Source organism: Somniosus microcephalus, unplaced genomic scaffold (assembly GCF_052327205.1).
Source record: "Somniosus microcephalus isolate GS21.2 unplaced genomic scaffold, FLI_Smic_1.0 unresolved_chr9, whole genome shotgun sequence".
Lineage (NCBI taxonomy): Eukaryota > Metazoa > Chordata > Chondrichthyes > Squaliformes > Somniosidae > Somniosus > Somniosus microcephalus.
In genome coordinates this window covers 26,044,484-26,061,731 of record NW_028225187.1, presented here as the reverse complement: position 1 = coordinate 26,061,731, position 17,248 = coordinate 26,044,484, and the positions used below count along the sequence as shown (strand labels likewise).

Here is a 17,248-nt window from a genome sequence, read left to right as displayed (position 1 = left end):
CACCCAGAGAGTGGTGAACCTGTGGAATTCTCTACCACAGAAGGCAGTTGAGGCCAATTCATTAAATATATTCAAGAAGGAGTTGGATATATTTCTTAAGGCTAAAGGGATCAAGGGATATGGGGAGAAAGCAGGGACAGGGTACTGAATTTGGAGGATCAGCCATGATCTCATTGAATGGCGGAGCAGGCCCGAGGGGCCAAATGGCCTACTCCTGCTCCTAACTTCTATGCTTCTATGAAGCCTGACGGATCGCAAGTTCCAGGTTTTCTCGCCCGCGCAGTCCACGCAGGAACCCGGAACTTGCGGGGCGCTTGTGCGTAGGCGGTTGTAGGCCCCGGGGAAATCCGGGCCATTGAGTTAAATCAATAGGAATGAGCAACTCGGGGCGCTCGTTAGAGACCAGACTGAACGATCATGCTGAACCCACAATAGAATGAAATTGGGGATAGAGATTTGTTTGGGCTGCTGCACAAAATGAGCGATATCGCATCGACCGCCCTATATACGCCCCGCCCGATATTCAATTCAATTGACTTCAGTGGGAAAGGGAGCCCCAATGAATTTTTAAAAATTATTCGTTCATAGGACCTGGGCGTCGCTGGCAAGGCCAGCATTTATTGCCCATCCCTAGTTGCCCTCGAGAAGGTGGTGGTGAGCCGCCTTCTTGAACCGCTGCAGTCCGTGTGGTGAAGGTGCTCCCACAGTGCTGTTAGGGAGGGAGTTCCAGGATTTTGACCCAGTGACGATGAAGGATCAGTGATATAATTCTAAGTCAGGATGGTGTGTGACTTGGAGGTGGAACTTGGAGGTGGTGGTGTTCCCATGCGCCTGCTGCCCTTGTCCTTCAAGGTGGAAGAGGTCGCGGGTTTGGAAGGTGCTGCCGAAGAAGCCTTGGCGAGTTGCTGCAGTGCATCTTGTAGATGGAACACACTGCAGCCATGGTACGCCAGTGGTGGAGGGAGTGAATCTCTTACCGTAAACCTTCTGTAATCGCTCCCCATTCGAATGATGCTCTAATGTTGAATTGGTTTTTTGTTGCAGGTTAACAATGCAACAGCGCGAGTTGTGATGCCGAAGAAACCGCCGACTCCTTATATCAACGGTAGGTGGAGCAAAACACATGACGGAAATGTCGTCATGGCGTGAGATCCTCCTTTGCAAAGAATCATCAGTGTTCTGCACGACTAACTTGGCATGCGAGCGTTTCCTGCACCTCGCGACTGTGCTTCCTTTTCCGGTCTTTGTTGGGTTCTGCATTGGCTTCTAGCTCTGTGCTTTTCCACTCTTTTATCTCCTTCCCTTCCATCTCTACCATCCAGGCAAGGGAATACACAATGAATGGTAGGATCCTAGGAAGGACAGAGGATCAGAGAGACCTTGGAGTGCATGTACATAGATCCCTGAAGGCAGCAGCACAGGTAGATAAGGTGGTTAAGAAGGCACATGGGATACTTGCCTTTATTCGCCGAGGCATAGAATATAAGAGCAGGGAGGTTATGATGGAGCTGTACAAAACGTTAGTTAGGCCACAGCTGGAATACTGTGTGCACTTCTGGTCGCCACACTATCGGAAGGATGTGATTGCATTGGAGAGGGTGCAGAGGAGATTCACCAGGATGTTACCTGGGCTGGAGCGCTTCAGCTATGAAGAGAGACTGGACAGGCTGGGGTTGTTTTCCTTGGAGCGGAGAAGGCTGAGGGGGGACCTGATTGAGGTGTACAAAATTATGAGGGGCACAGATAGATAGGGTAGATAGAAAGGAACTTTTCCCCTTAGTAGAGGGGTCAATAACAAGGGGGCATAGATTCAAGGTAAGGGGCAGGAGGTTTAGAGGGGATTTGAGGAAAAACTTTTTCACCCAGAGGGTGGTTGGAATCTGAAACTCACTGCCTGAAAGGGTGGTAGAGGCAGGAACCCTCACAACATTCAAGAAGCATTTAGACGAGCACTTGAAACGCCATAGCATACAAGGCTACGGACCAAGTGCTGGAAAATGGGATTAGAATAGACAGGGCTTGATGGTCGGCGCAGACACGATGGGCCGGAGGGCCTCTTTCTCTGCTATATAACTCTTATGGGCTGGATTTTGTCAATGGGGACGTGATGGAGGCGAGACTCCCACTTTTTGGGTTGTAGTCCCACCTCCATCGATTTGTGGCCAACCCCCGCGATTTTCCCTTGATTGACATTGTTAAGCCTGCCCAGCGGGCTCAGCAGGCCAATTAAGGGCCACCCGGTTACAGGTGACGTCAGGGATTGACATTTCATCTGTCAAGAGCTTTTAACAGATGAAATATCAGTGTTTGACAGCTCTGTGAAGCTGTCAAACACTGACAATCTGACTTCTAACTTGAGTCCTTCTCCACAGACTCAGTTAGAAATCTCTCCAGAACAGAAAGCTGAATGCTACAACTTTTGACAGATCGCGGCCATTATGCTTCCTGCGAGATGAGGGACTCCCGAGACCTGAAGGAAGGAAGCCTGCATTAGTAAGTAAAGGTAAGTAAAACTTATTTAAACACTTTACACACACCAAACACACTTACCTCTGCACTCATGCACCCATCACTCACCTGAACACCGGACAGCTCGAACCCGCCAAGCCCTTCGCTAACTTGGCGTGGTTCGGAGCTGTCGGGAAGCCCACACTTCAGGGCTAAAAATAGGGATTAGGCCAAAAACTGCCTGTTAACTACCTGTTAACAGGCAGTTAATTGGCACTAATCCCCTTCCTGCCTCGGGGAGGTGGCTCCCAGCACGGGTACCCGCCTCCTGGGAAACGGGCATGGAGGTGGGTTGGGGGTGGGATGGGTTCGTGCCCCCCGATTCTGCAATTTTCCCCCCACTCCCGCCTCCAAACCCGCCTCCATGGGGCTTGGAAATTCGAGCTCTATGACTATGTGGATTGGTGCTTAGTTACCTTCTGGCAGCAGCGCATAGAGGACCATCTGGCTCTCCACTTGCACAGCCTGCCTGATGTCCCTACCATTAAGGTGGCCATTGAATCTGAGTCAGAGAACATGGAGTCAGGGGACAAGCAGCAGGATGGATTGCTGGCTGGCTTCAGGACGGTAAGCAGAGAGTGGGAGTAAAGGGTAGCTATTCACAAAAATGACAATAACTTGTATATAGAGTCATAGTCATAGAGTTATACAGCACAGAAAGAGGCCCTTCGGCCCATCGTGTCCGCGCCGGCCATCAAGCCCTGTCTATTCTAATCCCATTTTCCAGCACTTGGTCCGTAGCCTTGTATGCTATGGCGTTTCAAGTGCTCATCCAAATGCTTCTTGAATGTTGTGAGGGTTCCTGCCTCTACCACCCTTTCAGGCAGTGAGTTCCAGATTCCAACCACCCTCTGGGTGAAAAAGTTTTTCCTCAAATCCCCTCTAAACCTCCTGCCCCTTACCTTGAAACTATGCCCCCTGGTTATTGACCCCTCTACTAAAGGGAAAAGTTCCTTTCTATCTACCCTGTCGATGCCCCTCATCATTTTGTACACCTCAATCAGGTCCCCCCTCAGCCTTCTCTGCTCTAAGGAAAACAACTCCAGCCTGTCCAGTCTCTCTTCATAGCTGAAGCGTTCCAGCCCAGGTAACATCCTGGTGAATCTCCTCTGCACCCTCTCCAATGCAATCACATCCCTCCTATAGTGTGGCAACCAGAACTGCACACAGTATTCCAGCTGTGGCCTAACCAGCGTTTTGTACAGCTCCATCATAACCTCCCTGCTCTTATATTCTATGCCTCGGCCGTGCATCTTTAACATAGTAAAACGTCCCAAGAGGCTGCACAGGAGTATTTTAAGACAATAAATTTGACACTGAGCCACATAAGGAGAAATTAGGGCAAGTGACCAAAAGCTTGGTCAAAGAAGTCGGTTTTAAGGAGCGTCTTAAAGGAGGAAAGAGAGGTAGCGAGGCGGAGAGGTTTAGGCAGGGAATGCCAGAGCTTAGGGCTCAGGCAATCATAGAAAGTTACTGCACAGAAGGAGGCTGTTATGTCTGACATTTGGTGATAGGTACTCGATTGCCTTGGCCTGAGCACATGGCGTTTGATAGTGCTGTGATCATTGTATTGTGTATAGGTATTCGATTGCTTGTGCCTGGAAGTGTGTGTGTGTGGCAGCGATATTAAAAGCAGCACGAACTGAACTCACTGACGGTCTCTGGATTATCTTTGCAAACGCAATATTTGGCGACAAGGATGGCTGAAATCTCTCTTCCACCACCTCCTCCCTTCCTTGCACTACCCGGTGAGCCCCCGATCCCATGGGTTCGCTGGTTACAGTCCTTTGAAACCTACCTCATTGCTCTTGGACTAGAAACTGTGAGTACGGCTTGGAAAAAGGCACTGTTATCCCATTGCTTGGGAGCGGAGGTGTTAAGTCCGTGAATGATTGAGACACGGACTAGCAGGAGTGAAAACAGATAGATCTTTACTGGTGGAAGTCCATAACGAAACTAAACAACAGAGGCTCTCTAGCGCCTTTTATACAGGGGTGGTCACTGCCGGTACTGCAGTCCGAGACCAGTTATTCTCTTAAAGGTACATACACAACAATTCCTCCCCTTTTAGATAAACAGTACATAACATTCATTTAACAACTAAATGATAACAAATTACAATCACAATTACTGTTACTAGATACAGTGGTTAAGTTTAAGCAATTATAAGTTCAGTCTTTGAGGAGGCTTCCTGATTCTGTCTGGATAACGCCTCTTTAGGGTAACAGGTTCTTCTGGCAATGTTGAGTCAGAATCAATGTCGTTGTTTGGTTCATCTGCTTCCAATATTACCGGTTCTGCGGTAGCTGCAATTGGAACGTCGATTTCATTACCAGGTGTATCAGATCGTGGTGTGGAGTTGACGTTTTCCAGTGACTCTAGAATCTGGTCAGCATGGCGTCTTACAATGCTCTCCCCAACGTCCACGGTATACATGAGAGGTCCTTGTCATGTACAAATCGTTCCTGGCTGCCATTTCTCAGTGCGGTAGTCCCTGGCCAAAACTGGTTGACCTATCTTAAAACTCCTGGTCGGCCTTTCATTCATATTCTGAAACTGCCTGTTCTCCACATCTCTTCGGACGTTTGGCTTAACCAAATCCAAGCGGCATCGTAGTCTTCGATTGAAGAACATCATGGCTGGAGTTTGGTTGGTAACCGCATGTGTCGCATTCCGGTAGGCAAACAAGAAGTTGTCCACCTTGTGTTGTAGGGGTATATCTTCATTACACATTGCCTTGATAACCTTCTTGAATGTTTGGACAAACCTCTCGGCCAATCCATTAGTGGCTGGATGATATGGGGCAGATGTGTAATGCTTAACACCATTGTTCTTTAAGAACCTCCGGAACTCTTCAGACACAAACTGTGGTCCATTGTCAGAGCAAATCTGTTCAGGCAGCCCATTCCTGGCGAATATTGTTCGTAAAACTTTTTTCCGTGGTGGTTGAGGACATTTTTATTACCTCTGGCCACTTTGAATGTGCATCCACCGCAATTAAAAACATCGAGTCCATGAAGGGACCAGCAAAATCAATGTGCACCCTTTGCCATGGAGATGAGGGCCACTCCCATGGATGCAGAGGAGCTTGTGGTGGGGCGTTTTGGACCTTCTGGCATCCTGCACAGCTCTTGGTCATCTCTTCGATTTCTCTATCGATTCCCGGCCACCACACAAACGCTCTGGCTAAGCTCTTCAGTTTTACCCCACCCAGATGACCCTCATGAAGCTCATTGAGCACTCTATCCGTCAACTTAGGTGGAATTACTACTCTGGATCCACACATCAAGGTTCCTCTGCACACTGACAGCTGTTCTCTTCTCAGCGAGAATGCTGGCAGCAGTGGTTCGCCATGTGCTGGCCATCCCTTCACCGTTAAATCATAGACCCGTGATAGTGTCGGGTCATTCCGTGTTTCCTTTTCTATGTTTGCATTCGTCACAGGGAGACATTCGACTATGGTCGAGTGGAATAACTCCATTGGATCCACTGCAAGGTCTTCTTCTTCCACCGTCGGCAACGGTAGACGTGACAATCCATCAGCATTTCCATGCTGTTTAGTTCCTTTGTACTCGATGTCATATTGGTGTGCCCCTAGGAAAAGGGACCATCTCTGCAGCCGTTGTGCTGTCATTATTGGTACGCCCTTCTGAGGGTTGAAAATGGAGACACGAGGTTGATGATCGGTTAGTAGAGTAAATTTTTGACCGTGCAGATAGTGATTGAACTTCTTCACCCCCCACACTAGGCTGAGGGCCTCTCTGCCAATCTGGGCATAGTTACGCTCGGCAGAAGTTAACGAGCGTGACGCAAAAGCTATCGGCCTCTCCAAACCATCAAGGAATTTATGTGACAGTATCGCCCCAATGCCGTAGGGAGACGCATCACACGCCAGCCTGATTGGCAGTGCTGGGTTGTAGTGAGCCAATACTTCCTTCGAAGTGATTAAGTCCTTACTCTTCTGAAAAGCACGTTTACAATCATCGCTCCATTTCCATGCTACCCCCATTCGTAGCAGGGCGTTCAGTGGGTGCAGAATTGTCGACAAATTCGGCAAAAACTTATGATAGTAATTCACCAACCCGAGGAATGACCTCAGTTGCGACACATTTTCAGGCGCTGGGGCCTTAACAACCGCTTCAATTTTGTCAGGGGACTTATGTAACCCCTCTTCATCAATCACGTGGCCACAATACGATATCTGTTTCTTAAAAAACTCGCACTTGGGGCGGTTGGCTCGCAGCCCATGTTCCCGTAGTCTAGTGAGCACCTGTTCTAGGTTGTTAAGGTGTTCACTGTCATCTTCACCTGTTACAAGGATGTCGTCCAAGTAACACTGAGTCCCCGGAATCCCTTGCAGGACTTGTTCCATCGCTCTTTGCCATATCGCCGGAGCCGATGCTACTCCGAATACCAATCGATGATACTGGTAAAGACCTTTGTGAGTGTTTATCGTGAGATACTTCCTAGAGGACTCTTCAACCTCCATCTGCAAATATGCTTGTGCTAGGTCAATTTTTGTAAAACGCTTCCCTCCAGACAGTGAGGCGAAGATGTCTTCTATCCTTGGAAGAGGATATTGTACTGTGTGAAGGACAGGGTTCACCGTCACCTTGAAAGCCCCACAGATGCGAATCTTCCTTGGCTCTCCGGACTTATTGCTTAACGTTTTCTTCATGACAGGAACGATGGGTGTCGCCCACTCGCTCCAGTCGACCTTAGACAACACGCCCGCCTTCTCCAGATTCTCCAGCTCTGCCTCGGCGGCTGGACGAATTGCATATGGTACCGGTCTCGCTTTGAAAAACTTGGGAACTGCATTCTCTTCTATTTTTAACGAGGTGGTTCCGCCTTTAAGCGTGCCCAGTTCTTGTTGAAATACCTCTTTGGCGTTAGCTAAGATTGTTGACAATCATCCAGGAGTGACGTCTTCATCTTTTTTACCGTCCACCGTCATTGCATGAATGGAATGCCAATCTAAGTTTATCTTCCTGATCCATTCCCATCCCAATAACGATGGTCCACCATTTGGCAGTATGTAGAGATACAATTTCCGTATTTTCTTGCCATTGTATTCGACAGGCACCCTTATTTTTCCTCTGGGGTATACTTTTTGCCCCGTATACGTCGTCAAGACGATGGATGTTTCTCTCAAGGATATGTGTGAAAATAGCCGCTCGTAGTCTCGTCGATTCATGACGGTTAGCGCTGATCCTGTATCCAATTCCATTTTAACTTGGGACCATGCTATCGTGAGAGTGACCCAAATGGTTTGGTGATCCTCTTTTGCGATTACATTGTGAAGTTTGAGACAGCTTAGTCTCCTGTTTCCGGATTCACTATCGCTCATCTGGTCTTTGGAACTACTGTCCGTCATCTTTTGTACTTTCTTGTACGGTTCCTTAGTAGCCTTTTTGTTGTCGCTGGTCTTCTTCCCAGACCTACAAACTCGTGCAATGTGTCCAATCTTCCCGCATTGTCTGCATATTTTGTCTTTGGACCAGCAGTCCTTCTGGTCATGGTTAGTTCTGCCGCAGCGATAACATTTTGCAAATCCCCGTGTCATTTCGTGGGTGCCGTATTCCTGTGGTTTTTGTTGAATTTCTGCAGCTCCCCTGGCTGCTGCTTCATACGATACTGCCACGCTGAAAGCCTTATCTAGCGTCAGCTCTTTTTCTTCGAGTAACTTCTTCTGTGTTCCTTCACTCAGGAGTCCACAGACAAATTTGTCCAGTAGGGTATCTGCCAGTCCTGCTCCGAACTGGCAGTGCTTTGATAGCTTGCGTAGTTCCGTAAGATACTCAGCATTGCTCTCATCTTTGTGCTGAGTTCTCCTGTGGAATTTAAATCTTTCTGCTATCAGCAGCAGTGCAGGGTTTAAGTGCTCCTGTAGAACAGCAACAATTTCATTAAAACTCTTCGCCTTCGGTTTGGCTGGAGTAATCAGATCCCGCAATAGGCCGTACGTTCTAGCGCCCATTACGTTTAGCAATATTGATGCCTTTTTCCCCTCCGCTATTTCATTTGCCTCGAAATATACCTCGACTCTTTCCACATACGTGGTCCAGTCCTCTAATGTGTTATCAAAAGCAGTGATACAGCCAGTCTTCGGCATCTTGCAAATCTAAAATGGCGCCTCCCGCACTTTGTCTTCTTCCCCGCTGTTGTTAGCGCTGCTTTCCACGGTTTCTTGCGCGTATTCTTTTTCTTTTATTATTTTCCCGTCGTGGAGCGGACCCTCTGGGACACTTCCCTCCCTCTTCTTAGGTCCGAACGCTGCCCGGCTTCGAAACACCGGCCGCGCCCTGTGTGCTCCACCCTCTCTCTCTCTCTTTGCTTCCCGACTCGCTGCCCAGCCCCGTTGAAAGGCCACCCGATTGAGCTTCAGCCCGCCGCAGCCCAGGAAGGATCAGAGCACTACCTGCCACCAGCCCGATTAGCTGGGAAACCACGGACCGAGGAACCCAGCCTGGTTCTGGAAAGTCGCTCCTGCAAAGCCTTGAACCCGATGATTGACGGTCGACGCCCGTTTCTCGAGTTTCAATGGACTCTATTTTTTTTTTTTCTTTCTTCTGGCTCCGACCTTCAACACGTCGTCGGAGCTGCTGCCGAGTTGCAGGTAAGTACGTTTCTTACTCGTCACCAGTGTTAAGTCCGTGAATGATTGAGACACGGACTAGCAGGAGTGAAAACAGATAGATCTTTACTGGTGGAAGTCCATAACGAAACTAAACAACAGAGGCTCTCTAGCGCCTTTTATACAGCGGTGGACACTGCCGGTACTGCAGTCTGAGACCAGTTATTCTCTTAAACGTGCATACACAACAGGAGGGCCAACGTGTTCTTGGGACATTGTGCACAGCAGACTCAATCCAAACATATGATGAGGCTGTGGCTCTGTTAAGCACACACTTCTCTGCCCTACAAAGTGCCCTCCTGCGACGATTCATTTTTAGACAGCGTCACCAACTCCTCGGCGAGTCGGTGCATCAATACGTGGCTAATTTGAGGGGGTTAGCTAGCTCGTGCAAGTTCGGTGCATTACAAGATGAGATGGTGCGTGATCAACTAATAGAGCACACAAACAACGTGAGAGTGCGTGAAAGACTGTTACTCGAGTCCGACGACCTGTCGTTGTCACAGGCAGTCAACATTGCCTTTCAAGTGGAGTCTGCAGCCGAATGTGCAGCGAAACTAGCACAAACACCCAGTGACAGCGCCCTCGGCCCCGACAGCTCTGACACGGTAATGCTCGCGCGACGGCAGCAACACGCGCTACCGCGGCAAAAGTGTGGAAACTGCGGATCTCGTTCACATGCTACCAGAGCGCAGAATTGCCCCACGTGCGGCCAAGCCTGTCGCAATTGTGGAAAACAAAATCACTTTGCCAAGGTCTGCCGCTCTGCCCCTGTTGCTACAGATGAACACTCTCAGTCCTCAAGCAGTTGGCCTACAATTCACAACGTGAGCTCTGGGCCAGTAGTGGCTTTCAAATCATGCACATGTGGCTCAGCCAGCCAACCCTCAAGCAGATGTTGTGCCTCAGCCTGCTCCTCACCAGTCCACACCTCGGCTTGCTCATACACGTTCTCGCCCTGGCCACCTACAGGACTTTGTCACTACATTTCATGTTTGAAATTCTGTGAGGGGGGAGGAAATGTTATGTCTGACATTTGGTGATAGGTACTCGATTGCCTTGGCCTGAGCACATGGAGTTTGATAGTGCTGTGATCATTGTATTGTGTATAGGTATTCGATTGCTTGTGCCTGGAAGTGTGTGTGTGTGGCAGCGATATTAAAAGCAGCATGAACTGAACTCACTGACGGTCTCTGGGTTATCTTTGCAAATGCAATAGAGGCCAGTCGGCCCATCGTGTCCGCGCCGGCCAACAAAGAGTTATCCAGCCTAATCCCACTTCATGGCTCTTGGTCCATAGCCCTGCAGGTTAGAGCATCCCAAGTGCACATCCAAGCACTTTTTAAATGTGGTTAGGGTTCCTGCCTCTACCACCCTTTCAGGCAGTGAGTTCCAGACCCCCACAACCGTCTGGGTGAAGAAATATCCCCTCAAATCCCCTCTAAACCTTCCACCAATTACTTTAAATCTGTGCCCCCTGGTTTTTGACCCAACTGCGAAGGGAAATAGGTCCTTTCTATCCACTTTATCTATGCCCCTCATAATTTTATACACCTCAATAAGGTCTCCCCTCAGCCTCCTCTGTTCCAAGGAAAACAGACCCAGCCTATCCAGTCTTTCCTCATAGCTAAGATTCTCTACTCCCAGGAACATCCTCGTAAATCTCCTCTGTACCCTCTCCAGTGCAGTCACATCTTTCCTGTAATGTGGTGACCAGAACTGCACGCAGTAATCTAGCTCAGGCCTAACTAGTGTTTTATACAGTTGAAGCATAACCTCCCTGCTCTTGTATTCTATGCCACGGCTAATAAAGGAAAGTATCCTGTTGAGTCTGTGTTTTCAAATGTAGTTCTGCTGAATAACAGGACACAGACTACAGAAGTAATTAAACAGGTCTTTAGTGATTGAGGGTCAGGGCTGAACTGAGATACACTTTGCTCCGCAGGGTTTATATACCGGTGTGGTCACCACCGGTACTACAATGTACAGGAGCCATCAAAAAGTAGTCCATCACCTTAAGGTATCCTCTTAAGGTGGTACAGGTTACATACACTACAATTCCTCCCCTTTTAGCTTAACAGTGTACACCCCAAATTAAACATTACATGGATAACATATGTACAATTTACACACAATAACTGTTCAAAGATTCAGTCTCTGAGGAGGCCTCCTGATCCGGGCCGGATAACGCCTTTCAGGGGTCTCTGGTTCTCGTTGCTGGGGTGACTCATCCACTTGATCTCCTATGGATTTAACATCATCCAATACGTTCGAGTCTGAGGTAGATGCTACAGGCTCAATAAGTTCTTCAACTGGTGTCTCTGCCGTAGACATGGGGTCGACCCTTGTTCTCGATTCCACAAGTTGGTCAGCATGACGTCGTATTACGTTCTCTCCAACGTCTACCGTGTACATCAAGGGTCCTTGTCTTGCACGAATTGTTCCAGGTTGCCATTTATCATCCCTATAGTCCCTGGACAACACTGGTTGTCCTATTTCAAAACTACGAGTGGCCTTGTTATTTACATGCTGGAATTGCTTGTTTTCGACTTCCCTTCGCACATTGGGTTTTAACAAATCCAACCGGGACCGCAACCTTCTGTTACAGAACATTATGGTGGGGCTTTGATTTGTCACTGCATGCGTGGCGTTTCGATACGCCATCAGGAAATTGTCCACCTTGTGTTGTAGTGGAATATGGTCTTCACTCATGGCCTTTATCACCTTTTTGAACGTTTGTACAAATCTCTCGGCCAACCCATTTGTAGCCGGATGATATGGGGCAGATGTATAGTGTTTCACCCCATTCTTTTTCATGAATTTCTGGAATTCTTCTGACATGAACTGTGGTCCGTTGTCTGAACATATTTGCTCCGGCAACCCATTCCTTGCAAATATGGTTCTTAGAACTGCGATTGTCTTCTCAGAGGTAGTGGTCGACATCTTAATCACTTCTGGCCATTTAGAATGTGCGTCTACTGCTATCAAAAACATGGAATCCATGAATGGACCTGCAAAGTCGATATGCACACATTGCCATGGGGTTGAAGGCCATTCCCACGGATGCAGCGGTGCAATTGGAGGTGCATTTTGAACTTTTTGGCACCCTGAGCAGCTTTTAGTCAGATCCTCTATTTGTTTGTCGATACCTGGCCACCACACATAAGCCCTAGCAAGGCTTTTCATCTTGACTCCCCCCAGATGACCTTCGTGCAATTCTTTCAGGACTCTCTCCCTTAATTTAGGAGGAATAATCACCCTTGTTCCATACATCAATGTTCCTTGACATACGGACAGCTGTTCTCGTCTGGCTGAGAATGCTGGTAACAGTGGTTCGCCATGTGCTGGCCATCCCTTCACTGTCAAATCGTAGACCCGAGACAGTGTCGGGTCATTTCGGGTCTCTCAATACCCGCATTGGTGACCGGTAAGCATTCGATGATGGTCGAGTGAAATATCTCGACAGGGCCAACTGCCGGTGCTTCTTCCTCTGTAGGTAGTGGCAGGCGCGACAGCCCATCAGCATTACCATGTTGCTTTGTACCTTTGAATTCAATATCATATTGATGTGCCCCTAGGAAAAGGGACCATCTCTGAAGCCTCTGCGCCGTCATTACCGGAACACCCGTCTTAGGGTTGAAAATGGAAACCAACGGCTGGTGATCTGTCAGCAGCGTAAACTTTTGGCCTTGCAGGTAATGGTTAAATTTCTTAGCTCCCCACACGAGGCTGAGAGCCTCCCTATCTATCTGAGCATAGTTGCGCTCAGCGGAGGTCAATGATCTGGATGCGAAAGCGACTGGCCTTTCCGAGCCATCTGGAAACTTATGCGAGAGCACTGCCCCGATACCATATGGAGAAGCATCACAAGCTAAGCGAATAGGCAGCGTTGGGTTAAAGTGAGCCAACACTTCCTTAGAGGTGATCAGTGCCTTGCTCTTTCGAAAAGCCCGCTTACAATCATCGCTCCACTTCCATGGTATTCCCATTTGCAAAAGAGTGTTTAGCGGGTGTAACACCGTGGATAAATTTGGAAGAAACTTGTGGTAATAGTTAATCAACCCGAGGAACGACCTCAACTGGGATACATTTTCCGGTGCAGGAGCTTTTACAACAGCTTCGATCTTGTCAGGTGACTTATGGAGCCCCTCCTGGTCAATGACGTGGCCGCAGTACGAGATTCGCTTTTGAAAGAACTCACATTTCTGGCAATTAACTCTGAGCCCATATTCTTTCAATCTGATGAGCACCTGCTCCAAATTCGCGAGGTGATCCTTATCGTTATCTCCTGTAATCAGGATGTCGTCCAGGTAGCATTGTGTGCCTGGGATTCCCTGCAATACCTGCTCCATGGCCCTTTGCCAAATCGCTGGAGCCGATGCCACTCCAAAAACCAGTCTATTATACCGATATAAGCCCTTATGTGTGTTGATCGTGAGATACTGGCGTGACGCTTCATCAACTTCCATCTGTAGGTACGCCTGCGCCAGGTCTATCTTGGTGAAGTGTTTCCCGCCAGACAGTGAAGCAAAGATATCTTCAATCCGCGGAAGCGGATATTGCACCGTGTGAAGAACTGGATTAACAGTGATCTTGAAATCGCCACAGATGCGAACCTTCCCAGGTTCCCCCGGCTTGTTGCTCAACGAACGCTTCATGACAGGAACAATGGGTGTGGCCCATTCACTCCAGTCCACCTTGGACAGTACCCCTGAATGTTCTAGCCCTTCCAGCTCTGCTTCCACAGCAGGTCGTATCGCATAAGGTACCGGTCTGGCTTTGAAAAATTTTGTGTTTGCATGTTCTTCAACCTTGATGTTTGCCATAATTCCTTTCAGTGTTCCCAGTCCCTGTTGGAACACCTCCTTAGCATCGTCTAATATTTTGGACAGTCATTTAGGTTTGACGTCGTCCTCCTTACCGGCATCTACAGTCAGTGCTTGTATGGAATGCCAGTCCACATTTATTCTCCGGATCCATTCCCGTCCCAGTAGTGGCGGACCTCCATCAGGTAACACATACAAGTCCATTTTCTGACTTTCTTTACCATTGTAGACCACATTTACTTTTATCTTTCCTTTGGGGTATACTATTTGCCCTGTGTATGTTTTCAATACAATCTCCGTATCCCTCAGGGGAATGTGCGAGAATAACCTTTTGTAATCATGCTTATTCATGACCGTTAATGCCGATCCAGTGTCCAATTCCATCTTCACTTGGACTCCTGCTATCCGAAGCATAACCCAGATAGTTTGGTGGTCTGCTGTGTTACCCACATTATGTATTTTTAGACAACCCAGTTCCTTACTGCTGGAGTCTGAATCCATCTTCTGTTCATCCGAATTGTTCTCTGTCACCTTGTGTACTTTTTTGTACTTCTCCTGCGGTGACTTTGAACCAGCACTGGTTCTGGTCATGCATTGTCCTTCCGCAACGATAGCACTTTACTGCGCCCAATGCCATTTCATTGGTGCTGAATTCCAATGGCCTTTGCTGTATCTCTGCAGCACCTCGTGCTGCTGCCTCGTGCAATGCTGCAATGCTGAAAGCTTTGTCCAGCATAAGGTCCTTTTCCTGTAGCAGTCGCTTCTGGGTTCCTTCCCTTAGGAGCCCACACACAAACTTATCTCTCAGTGCGTCTGCTAGTCCTGTACCGAACTGGCAGTACTTTGATAACTTGCACAGTTCGGTTAGGAATTCAGCGTTGCTTTCTTCTTTAAGTTGAATTCTTTTGTAGAATTTAAATCGTTCCGCTATCAGCAGCGGCGTGCGGTTTAAATGCTCTTGCAGGATAGTAACAATATCCGCGAAACTCTTCCCTACCGGTTTGTCTGGTGTTACAAGGTTCCTTAATAACCCGTACGTCTTCGCACCCATCGAGTTTAATAGGGTTAGTGCTTTCTTATCATCCGGTACCTCATTAGTTGTACAGTAAACTTCGATGCGTTCCACATAAGTGGCCCAATCTTCCACATCGTTATCAAAAGCAGTGATGTTACCCGTTTTTGGTATCCTTGCTGAGTTTCTCCTTTCCCTTCGGATATTATTATTATTTATTTATTATTTTTTATTTTTTTTTATTTTCAAGATGGCGGCTTTTCCCGTGCTTGGCGGCTTTTCCCACGCTTGTCTTCTTCCCCCGCTGACTCAAAATGGCGATTCCCGTGCTGTTGCCGTTCACGCCTCCCAGCGGTCCTTTATTTTCCCCTGCGCTGCTGCTCTTGTTCCCCGCCGCTCCCGCGGTCCTTGTCATAAACGCTTTTCTGGCTGCTGCGCGTCTCTGCCCCGATTGCAGTCCGGCCCCTGACACCGGCTGCGGTCATGTTCTCCGCCCTTTTTGTCGTTTTCCCTCCACTTCTCTCACTGACAACTCGGCCGACTTCCCCCCCCGTGCCGCTCGATCGGGCTTACCCGCCGCTGTCGTCGAAGGGATGTTCACTGATGTTTGACTTCGTGGCCAGAAACCAACCCGGGTTCCCGATGGCCTCCCGTGCGATGCAGTGCCCAGCAGGATGTTGAGGGTGGATGCCCTTGTTCGACGCCCGTTTCAGAGGATGAAGCTTCCTTTGATGCAAAACTGCTGCTAGGTAAGATCAGATTCGTCGCCACTGTTGGGTCTGTGTTTTCAAATGTAGTTATGCTGAATAGCAGGACACAGACTACAGAAGTAATTAAACAGGTCTTTAGTGATTGAGGGTCAGGACTGAACTGAGATACACTTTGCTCCGCAGGGTTTATATACCGGTGTGGTCACCACCGGTACTACAATGTACAGGAGCCATCAAAAAGTAGTCCATCACCTTAAGGTATCCTCTTAAGGTGGTACAGGTTACATACACTACATATCCCATCTGCCTTCTTAACCACCTTATCGACAGAACAACAACAGAAGGCACGGCCACCAATGGTTGAGCGATTATAATCAGGGATGCTCAAGAGGGCAGAATTAGAGGAGCGCAGATATCTCGTGTGGGTTGTGGGACTGGAGGAGATTACAGAGATAGGGAGGGGGCGAGGCCATGGAGGGATTTGAAAACAAGGACGAGAGTTTTGAAATGGAGGTGTTGCTTAACCGGGAGCCAATGTAGGTCAGTGAGCACAGGGGAGATGGGCGAACGGGACTTGGTGTGAGTTAGGACACGGGCAGCCGAGTTTTGGATGACCTCAAGTTTATGTAGGGTGGAATGTGGGAGGCCAGCCAGAGGTGCGTTGGAATAGTCAAGTCTAGAGGTAACAAAGGCATGGATGAGGGTTTCAGCAGCGGATGAGCTGAGGCAAAGGCGGAGACGGGCGATGTTACGGAGGTGGAAATAGGCGGTCTTTGTTATGTTGCGGATGTGTGGTCGGAAGCTCATATCAGGGTCAAATATCGCACCAAGGTTACGAACAGTGTGGTTCAGCCTCAGACAGATGTTAGGGAGAGGGATGGAGTCAGTAGCGAGGGAACGGAGTTTGTGGTAGGGACCGAAAACAATGGTCCAGAAATTCGGGTCGGGGGCTTCCCGCGGGTGCGAGCCCCCGACCTACACTTACCTAGCGCGCCGACAGTTGAGGCCTGGGCCTGCGTGGATTTCCGGTCTGTGGCCCGCTCCAGCTCCCGGCGCGCTGTGCTTGTGTGACCCAGCGGCGTACTTAGTGCGATGCGTCGGCTGGGATCACGTGAGCACTGGGCAACCAATCGGAGGATGGAAAAGTCCATTCATGAGTTTGACATAAGACCTGTCAAACTCATGAAAACTCTGGGCGTCCAAAACAGTACATAACCTTAAAATAATTTTTTTTTTAAATCACACTATTTAAATCAACTATAAGTAACATTAAATAACCATTTTAAACAATAATTTAAATTTTTGAAAAAATAATTTTATAAAAAATCAGGGCTAAAAATACACTTACCTTACTGTAAAGTATTTAAAAATAATAAACCTGTGGAAAAATGTTCTAATTTTAATTAATTGACCACTTACCTTTTAAAATGAAGTCCTTACGTCTGCTTTTGTAATGTATAAAAAGTGGAGGCCTTCAGGCACGGGCAAACCTGTCAAAAAAAAGGAAGTTCAACGCACACGCGCTGCCTCAAATGTCGCACGCGTTTCACCTCTG

The 17,248-nt window shown here is 48.3% G+C and overlaps 1 protein-coding gene across 10 annotated transcripts in view; it reads left to right on the top strand.

The window, feature by feature from the left end:
* The window catches only part of rbfox1l (RNA binding fox-1 homolog 1, like), a 185,763-nt gene that overhangs the window by 97,297 nt on the left and 71,218 nt on the right, over positions 1 to 17,248 (top strand). For 9 of the 10 annotated variants that reach the window (XM_085979663.1, XM_085979664.1, XM_085979659.1 and 6 more), the window contains 2 exons: positions 1,045 to 1,105; positions 15,607 to 15,732. In XM_085979663.1, coding sequence (XP_085835789.1) covers positions 1,045 to 1,105; positions 15,607 to 15,732 — 187 coding nt within the window. The remainder of the gene's footprint in view (positions 1 to 1,044; positions 1,106 to 15,606; positions 15,733 to 17,248) is intronic. The other variant, XM_085979665.1, reaches the window with a different exon arrangement.